Source organism: Cupressus sempervirens, chromosome 10 (assembly GCF_028749045.1).
Source record: "Cupressus sempervirens isolate cs-2001-9-10 chromosome 10, ASM2874904v1, whole genome shotgun sequence".
NCBI classification, from domain to species: Eukaryota; Viridiplantae; Streptophyta; class Pinopsida; order Cupressales; family Cupressaceae; genus Cupressus; species Cupressus sempervirens.
Window position 1 is genome coordinate 168653638 of NC_143127.1, and position 10285 is coordinate 168663922.

Consider the following 10285-nt stretch of genomic DNA (forward strand, 5'->3'; position numbering starts at 1 on the left):
ACCCCTCTCCCACAATATCACATGATGCACAATTTATTACAAATGTTCCTAGCACAAGTTTAAGCCAATGATTATGAGTAAGCCTTCTATTATACCTAATAGCTATTAGAAACTCATTAAATGTATGCAATCCACAAGTTCAAGCTCAGGCAGGAGGTTGGAGTATTGCAACAACAAATGGCACAATGTACTTTTGAGATCAAATAATGCACAAAAAGCTCCAAATCTATTGCAATGTGCTGCCTATACAATTGAACATTCCTTTTCTCATAACCAACTTGCAAGTCTGAAGCAGTGTATGGGAATCATCATTTATCAAAAGGGCAACCTCAGGCATTCAATTATATACCAGCATCTTCCATGGGCAGTGCTTCTACCATGGCTAATCATTCTACCATCAAATCTCAGCAACATTTTGGTCCTAACAAAGCAGAGAGACCTACCAAGGAATGGAAGCCAAAATCAACAAATCAAATTCGAAGCATAAGGCCTAGAATAATAGAACCATCTGTTATGTCCCCAATTTTCTAGGGTGTAATTAATTAAATTGATTTTTATTAAGTCGTCAAAAATAAATGAAATATTTAAATAGACTTAATATTTATTAATTTAACCAAATATTAAAATAAGATAGTATAAAATGCTAACTTATTTAACAAGGTTCTCCAAAATATAATTAAGTCGGCCAAGTCAGCCTAATGTTCTGGATTTTTCATGGAGTTCATTATAAAGCCAAGTCAGCCAGAGATTTAGATACAAAACCTTGGAGTTCGAAAAGCTTGTCAAGCTGGGAAGAAGCATCGCATTCCATTTTTAGATGGCAACTCTTGGAGAGCTTCTAAGGTATTACAATTGGTCCATGTTGCTATCTATGGACCTATGGCTGCTCCTTTTGTTACTGGGTCAAGGTATTTTTTACTTTTTGTTGGTGATTTAAATCATCAAAGGTGAGTTTCCTTCAATCAAAGGCATTTGTTTTGTTTCAAAAGTTCAAAGCATTTCTAAAAAAAGAGTTTGGTCAACATATTATTACTCGTAGAACTAACAATGGGGTAGAATTTCATTCCATTGCCTTCTCCCATTTTTGTAGACAGTATGGCATAAAGCATCAATTAACACCCTACACCTCTCAAAAAAAGGGTGTCATTGAGCGTAGAAACTGCACGATCACCAAAATGGTTCGGTATGTGCTTGAACAGAAAAGCATTCCGAAGAAGTTTCCAGCTAACACAGTGCACATTGTCATCTATCTTCTTAACCGTTCTCCTAGATAGTCGTCAAGAAGCAGACTCCAGAAGAGGCCTAGTCAAACCGTAAGCCCAAAATCAGTCATCTCAAATTTTTTTGGCTATAGTGGTTTTGTTTGGATTCTTGATGCTAACCACACCAAGTTAGATGCCAAGAGCCAAAAACTTGTGGTCATCGACTATAGTGATAATCATAAAACCTACTGCCCAGTTGACATCAAGACTAATCCGTTAATGCTATACGGCACTGAGAGGGGGAGGGTGAATCAGTGCAACCACAAATCTAAAATCTTTTACAATTATCTTCCACAATATCCAACATGAAACGAAAACTAAAGCATAGAAGTAAAGTAAATAAAGCATCCACACATGCAATAAGAGAACACCAATATTTTTCACATAGAAACCCTTGGTTAAAGGAAAAAACCACTATGGGAATCAGTACCCACAAATCTCACTACTACAATAATAAGTTTGCCATGTCAGGAGCATTGCAATCACCCTGTTAGGGGCGTACTCGATTAAGAGAATCTATAGCATGGTTAAAACTATTACAAAGACCTACTAGGATCTACCTGATAAAGGATTTGAAAACTCTGTCTAAGAGTTGCTTGGTTAGAGGATTTGTTCTTCAGCCCTGTGAGGATTCTGGTCACCCTGTTAGAAGTGACCCAGCTAAAGGATTTCAAGTGAAAGTGATTTGCTTCATTGCATGACAAATCCAATGCACTTTTACTCAATTGCTCTGTTCTAAATTGCTTTCACAACACTTATGAACTTCTATACTAACACCTTCAAGCATCACAACTCATTGCAACATCATTGCAACTCAATCTTACATCTCCATTTATATTTTCATAAGCGAGTGCCAATCCATTGATTTATCTACCTTGATGTCGACCCAAAATAATTCATCGATAAAACAAATCAACCTTTGACTTTGACTCCACCAAATTACCGATTCAATACAACTAACTCTATAGGTTGCTCTATTCTAATTGGTGTCACTAGTTCAACTCATCAAATCTTTTTTGGTACTTTGCTCCAGTAGATGCAATTCAAAACATAGACTGATATGATTTTGATGATGCTTCCATATCAACCGCACACTCTGAAACATCAAACTCCTCAGTACACATTACAAATGCTATGACTGGCTTTCACTTACGGGTACACTAAACACTTAACAATTCTAACTATTTCATCAATTCTTCTGTCCGTATGACTGATCCATCAACTCCAAAATACTTTTTTGTTGACAATGACAACACTACAATGATGATCCAGGTTCTCTGATTCCAACACCTCTACAAACTACATCATTATGCCAAAATAATCGTCTCATCTTCAGTGATTATGTTGTCTTTGACAAGGCACAATGGTCATTTCACCTCTCTCCTCCAATTATGAACTCAAAGGATCAATCTCTCCAAGCTGAAGACTTGGATATTCATCTTCCATTAGGTTTATTTGATGAGGGCTTCAATTGAGAAGGCTTCACTTGTTCCTATTCTTGCCTCTCCACTAGTTCCTTCTCCTACAAGCCACCCAAACATGCACCTACACCACCTGATTTTCCTCAAGATTCATTCAATCTTTTGTTTGACGATGATCTCATTGCACATCCTCCTTTTGATGTTGGCACTCTACTCTATGGCCTAAATGGTGGGTTGGGACGATTGGCGATCTTTATGATGATGAGCTCACAAGGGAAAAAGTACTTGGAAGAAGAGCAAACCTTCTGATTTTGTCAATTTTGCTCTCATGGCCAATATTTGCAGTGTGTATGAGCCTCAAACATACATAGAGGCGAAAGGGATATCCGAGAGGGAAGAAGTTATGAGAATTGAGCATCATAGTCTGTTGAAAAATAGCACTTGGATCTTGCTAGATCTTCCTTCAAGAAAGAAACCCAACACATGCAAATGGGTCTACAAAATGAGATACAAGGCCGATGGTACTTTAGATAACTACAAGGCTCGTCTCATTGCCAAAGGTTTCTCTCAGCATAAAGGGATTGATTATGAAGAGACCTTTTCTCTGATAGCAAAGATGAGCACTATCCTATTACTTCTTGCCATGGCAACTCAATGTTACTAGAAAGTCCATCAAATAAATATCAAAAGTGTCTTCCTCAATGGTGATTTACAAGAGATGCACATGATGCAACCTGTTGATTATTTCAAAAATAATCACCTTGCCTTCAAAATGCCAAAATGGAGACCAAATCAGAAGAGAGACTACTTGCAAACAAAATGAGATGAAAAAAGAATGAATAGCCTCTATGAGGATCATTTTAGGGTTTAAGAGCAAAAAAATGGTAAGAAGTGATATAAAGCACATGTCATAAAGTGCTTTAAAAAAAATTTCAGCAAAAAACATCAAACTTGATCTTTGTCCGTTGGAGGCACCCAAATGCTTTTCGAGGCCCCGTGGATGTGCACAAGAAACACATCCGGAGGCCCTGACTGTTGTTTGCATGCATTGTAATGCATCCAAAGAGCATCTGGGGGCCCTAGCTGCGCTTCCTATGCACGTCCACAAGGCTTCCACTTCCCTAAGCATCTGCATCTGCCTCCATTGCATCAGGGAGCGCATTGGCTACATAGATTAATACATTTGTTGTGCCTTGTACTATGGGGTTTTCTCACAAATGGTATTCATCATGTAAATTTGTATTATGGTATAATGCTTTTATGTTTTATGTTGTGCATCACCTCACTATAACTATCAAAGTATTAAAAATTTACACTATCTTCTCTCCTTAGAGTGTGTATTAAATGTTTCTGCACGCTTGAAAGTGTATCATAACCTTTGTCATTTACAAATTAATACATTGAGTTGTGCTTCGAAGTGTGGGGTTTTCTCCCAAAAAGATATTCCCCATAACACAATGCTCCAATGTTTTATGCAATGTTGCATGGATGTGTACCCAGACCCCTAGTATGTGTATTGGGCACTAGTACGGGTATCCTGTATCAGGTACTTGCCTGAGTACATACCTTTCAGCTAGAAACACCACGTCAGATCACAATTTTTTTTGCCCTTGCAACACGTTAAACAAATTACAATGTAGATTAAGATGTCTAATTTTTGTTTCAGTTTTTCATTTGTATATCAGCTTGCTGTTTATCAAGCTTAATTCAATGTCATCAGTTTGAAACTTTGATACAATATTGATTAATAGTAAACTACTAAACTTTTTCTAATTTTCACTGTTCGAGTTAGAACTAAAAGTTTATCATTTGCACTATGCCATTATATGAATTATGATTTTCTTGTCCATATTCAAAGTTTGCCTTCTTTGTTATGCATCTAAAGATTAAACAATTCAGTATATATATTATGACTAGTGACTCATATTTCCAGATTTCTTGTTTTAAAAGTTCGTTGTCATGACTCAAGACTCAGATTTTCAGATTTTCTATAGCATGTCAACATTATATTGAAACAAGTTAGGCATACCCACATACCCCCGTCCCCTATTTTGAAAAATAGTCATACCCATACCCAAAGTCCTAAGCACCCCTCGTACCCATGCAACCTTGGTTTTATGCTGTGTCTACTCATTGTAACTGTCAAAGAACTAAAACATTTGCAATGTCTTCTCTTCTTGTGCTGTAGGAAATGTTTCTGCATACCTTGATTCCTTTAATGAAATTGTTGCTCATGAATGGGGAAAACAAACCCACACCAAAAGATGAAATCAATGATGCAAATACAGCATAAATGTCCATGCTGCTAGGAATGCAAACTGTCACTAAAACATTCCAAATATGCGATAGACTGCATCGAAGGAGTTAATAGCCACACACATAGGTAAGGGAAATCAGTCATGGCCATCACAAGGAAATAACATGCATCCACTGCCCCGGCCACTTGTCTACAAGCTCTCTATTCAACTTTCATTTTGGACCCTCTTCAAATCCCCTACACTTTCAGTGTTTGTACTCCTTTTGCCCACACTTTCACTTCCAAAGTTTCATATTGTCGTGCCAATGATGAATATTGATTTGCAAACAACCTCCTATTCAACCAACAAGTCTCACACTCACTATTTGATCCTTTTGCACCCAATGATATTCCTCTTGACCAATCAATCAATCTGTAGTATTGTAGTTGGCAATATCACCATCCAATATAAGCAATTCCAACAAAAGAAAGTTTTCTCAGTGGTTTCCCTAGCCAAACCTAAATGAACATTCCTTTGTTGTGTTAGCAGGCATGTTACCAAACCATAGCACAAGGGGGTTTTGCCTAAGGTTGGCAAACTAGTGGGGCAATAAACTCACCATTCACACCAATGGGTGTCATTTATTAGCAATTTGTACTTTTCACATTATGGTCACTTAGCTTGGTATCAAAGTCAAACACTAGAGAGTATGGTGGCCTCATGACGGTCCTAGCTAAACCTTGACAATGATACCTTTGTCGTGCTAAGTGTATACAAACAAAATGGTGGGGCCAAAAACTATGTGTCCACAAGGGGGCTCACTTGCATCAACACTCTAGTGGAACACAAACCTCACCCTTAACACCAATGGAATGGACACCATTCACTAATAGTTGAAGCTTTTGACATAGTTATTACTCAGCATATTATTAGAGTCAAAGTCTTGAGGTTTAGCCCTACAGAGTGTGAAAGACCTACGGTGCCCCTAGCTAAATCTTGACAAGCATTCTTTCTCATGCAAGCGAGCAGATACCCAAACCAAATGGTGGAGCCAACACCCACATGTCCACAAGGGGGGTGGCCTACATTGGCACATAAGTAGGAAAAAAATCTGACCTTAACACTAGCAAACACCATTTACTATCAGCCTAGACTTTTGGCACAGTGGTCGATTAGCTTGGTATAAAAGCAAAGGTCTCAAGATTAAGCCTTGCAGACTATGGTGGGCCTATGATGCCCTCAACAAAACATTCCTCTATCATGCTAGCAATCATGCACCCAAACTAGATAGTGAGGCCAGCAACCACATCTCCACAAGGGGGTTTACTTGTATTGGTACTCTAGAGGAATAAAAACCTTACACTTAATGTCAATGGCCACCATTCAATAATAGTCTAAGATATTGGCATGTAATCACTTAGCTTGGTATTACAGCTGAGGTACCCCCTACCTAAACCCCAATAGATGTATTTGTTCCTCTATCGTACTGCATGTGTGCACCCAAATCAGATGGTGTGATCAACAAACACGTGTTTATGAAGGGTTCACCTCCATTTGCACTCTAGTGGGACGAAAACCCTCAGCCTTAACGCCAATGGGTGTCATTCACAAACAATCCAAGCTTTTTACTCTAATGCCAAGCTAAGCAACAACTAGACCAAAAGCTTGGAGTCTTAGTGAATGGCACCCACCAACATTAAGGGTGGGGTTTTTGTCCCACCAAAGCGCCACCACAAGTGAACCCGCCATCTAGTTTGGGTACATACTAGCACAATAGAAGACCACTAGGGTTTAGCCAAGGGCATCACAAGCCCACCATGCTTTACAAGACTCAACCTTGAGATCTTAGCTCTGACACCAAGTTAAGTGACCACTGCAAAAAGCCCAGACTAATAGTGAAAGGCACCTACAGTTCTTGCCACCAAAGCACCGCTGCAAGTAAACCCCCTTGTGGAACAAGTGGCTGCTGACCCCACCATCTGCTTCAGGGACAGGCCTCCCAACACAACAGAGGGACATCTGCCAGGGTTTACGTAGGGACATCACACTCTCGAGCATTACACCTGTTCTGAACTGATGCTACTGGATTTCCAAAATCACTTGGATCACTTGTCACAATGCTGCAGGTTAACTTGAAACCATCCCGAACACAGACAGCACATCTACCGGTAAGCCTCCAGCCATAGAGAACATCTGTAGCACTGCTGCAGAACAGCTTTTAGCCAAGCAGAACACCTGCAAAAACTCTGCAAGTCAGCAAGCAACCAAAATACATCACCTGCGGCATGCAGCATCAAAATGTCCATTGCACCACTACAGGCCATTTGACAATACTGAGTCCCAAAACACTTATCTGTTCCCTTATAACTCGTCGAATTTATGGATAAACTAGAGCCCTCAAAAAGCATAAAGGAATTGATATTGCAAACTTTGGGTAAGACAACAGTGGACTAGAAACAAGAAACGTTGCTTCAACATTACACATATAAAGAAGCAGTGTAGCTTGTATGAGATGAATATCCATTTCAAGCAAGAATTATCCCAGCTGCTATGGGATAAGGATCTCCAACACAATCATAACAAGTTCAATGGGATGTTTTCAAATTTAGCATCAACAACTACTACCTATCTCCTTAGATTGGCATCCATGCACAGTAAGCACATCACTGTGGAATACCTGCAATTGAGTGGAATACTTTGGGTCATTAAATGTTACTTGGCTTAATTAAGCTCAACAATTGCAAGTAACTGATAACAAAGTTGGATGGAAATCCAACTTGTCAAAAGAATTGTCCTTTCGTCAAGCAAAACCTTTTTCCTTGGTGATATAGGATCAAACTCCAAGGAAACTTGTCATTCAGGAACTGTCAGGTAGAAGATAATAGACACAAGATGGACAAAAAATTGAACATGGAAGCCACTGGAAAATCTAATCGCTGCCAGACCGCAGCCCTACCAATAAATAGACAACTTACAACACAGTATATTAGTTGTTTTCATGGATGGCACACACTCTTCTAAAATAAATGAGCAGTTCCATGTAAAATGCCATGTAGATAAGTCTCCCAATTCTTTCATTTGCCAACATAAATAGATGAGAATGTGGAACAATAATCCCATTAAGTGATATGCCACTATGATGCACTGATATTTTCCTCTAGAAGATTATCTCAGGGCAACGAGACCAAGCGCTCACCAAGGAAAATGACAAATCTAATGAATAGATAGCTGGGTTTATGTTTGATCCCCTACAGAAAACATGCCACTGGGCAAATTTGATCAGCAACTAGCTGGGTCTAGGCTTAATCCCATCTTTACTTAATCCAAACATTAAATTTACTAAAAACTTTAAGATTAAATAAACGACTCTGGCAATTCCATATGTCAAGGATTATTTCCCAGTAATTCATTGATTTTCAATTTTCATAAATTCGAGTTAACTTCAATCAAAACCCTGTGTAATGAAAATGAGCTGAAGTCACAAATCATCCGCTCTTTGATACTAGAGCCTTTATTCAAATCCTACGAGACATTTTAAGCATTGAAACTGTGTAATTTACCAGATACAACTTTGGAGACAGCATACTCTGATGGCCTATGATGGGTGTAAGTCTGATTTTAACACAAGAAATACTGCCTGATGGCATTTAAACCTAAGGTTACTCTGCAGGGGGAATATACCAACAACAAGAAATTCAACTAACATAGGGTATTCCTGCTCAACAAACACCAACAGCCTGCTTGGGCAATCCCAAAATTCAATAGCACATTGATTTCGCCGTACAACATCAGTTCGTGTACTCGGGAAGTCCAATTTTTCGTATATCGAGTGAAGTGTTGATTATTTTCCATCAAAATCATTACAAGCTACAAAATCTTAATATGCTCACCGAACTTGACTATCGAAAATCAAAAACACAAATTAGGTACACACCTTTTAATAGACCGAACAAGATCGGCTGCAGAGGGATGTCTCATACGCTCGAGGAAGTCATGGAAAGTGAGCGGAGCCGTAGCAGCATTAAACATATCTACATTCTCCATCGGTGCCCTTCAATATTAGGGCACCATCCAAAAATTCAAAACCAGATGGAGAAAAACCAGACTGAAATCCAGATTAGACAATCTGAACTTGCGTTTTTGGGTTGTGAGATTCGTAGTGTGAAATTTTGTCAGTACATTTCACTCAATTTCCTTGCAACTCCTTGTCTTCAACGTCCCGGCAACGTTATTAAATATTAATAAATAATTTATTTTTATTTTTTTTTTCGAGAGGAAAACTGGGATTTTGTCTTACTTTGTTTGTTTCCCTTGAAGACAGAATTTGTCCCATATTTTGGATTGCTTACTTTGAGCCCTCTCGATTGCATCGACTTAGAGCTATGGGTTATTAGCAGTTTCAAGGCCTACGTCAATGGATGCATTAAGAATAAGAATATTTCAACACAACTATTATTAGTGAATTGTTTGATAGAGTTACTTCTTTTTTTTAAGTAGTTTTAAAACTCTACAATTGTTATTATTTTTATTTTATATATTAATTATTATTTTTATTATATAATTTTAAATAAATTGATAAATAATTTTAGGTTATAGATATTTTGGTTAAATAAATTTAATTGTTTGTTTTTTTATGTTCAATCATATTGAATCTTTTTTAAGAGTTCATTAATTATTAGAAAGTTCGTATTATTATTGGAAGCATATGAGAGTGTTCTCCTAAGATGTGTTAATTTAGTAAAATATAAAATATTTATCATAGTGAAAGGGGTCTTTATCTTTTGTAATGGCATGTTTTGCTAGTCCTAGTGTTGGCCTAAGAAATGCTCATGCATTCTCATTTGTTTAGAGTTAGGTATTACTAGGTAGACAAAATCAAATGAAATGTTTATGAGAAGTTTGTGAATGTTTTTAAATAGAGTGACCAAAACAAAACAAACAAAAAACATGTTATCATTTGATAGTAAATCACAGCTTCTCTGCAATCTCACTTATTTTACTTTAATGGATCTCACTTGTTCTTTTGAGATATCATATGCAATTCAAGGTCTAAGATTGCACTTGCATCATATGGTTTTTTTCTAATATCGCAGTCTCAATTGGATTTTTGGATGAAAATCAATGAGAGAAACTTTTATGACAGTTTTTGGCTTGGCTCTTGGTGTTATCTCCGACACCAAACAATAAATCTTATTCATATGAGTTTTGGGCTCTTCCTAATCATATTTTTTCTAGATTTGGGATTGATAATGACAAGATTCATTAGTGTTGATAGATACTCTCTCTCTAGATGTAGTCTTTCTTCTTCTACATCCTTTTTGTATTAGGCAATGACTAGATTTTTTTCCTTTCTAGTTCTTTTCTC

At 37.6% G+C, this 10285-nt stretch overlaps 1 protein-coding gene across 4 annotated transcripts in view; it reads right to left on the reverse strand.

The window, feature by feature from the left end:
• The window catches only part of LOC149533142 (vacuolar protein sorting-associated protein 9A-like), a 125835-nt gene extending 116708 nt beyond the window's left edge, over positions 1-9127 (reverse strand). For all 4 annotated transcript variants that reach the window (XR_016358037.1, XR_016358036.1, XM_089807345.1 and 1 more), the window contains exon 1: positions 8855-9127. Coding sequence is in view for 2 of the 4 variants with exons in the window: in XM_089807345.1 (XP_089663471.1) it covers positions 8855-8964 (110 nt within the window). In the remaining 2 variants the exon portion in view is untranslated. The remainder of the gene's footprint in view (positions 1-8854) is intronic.
• Positions 9128-10285: the final 1158 nt, after the last annotated feature.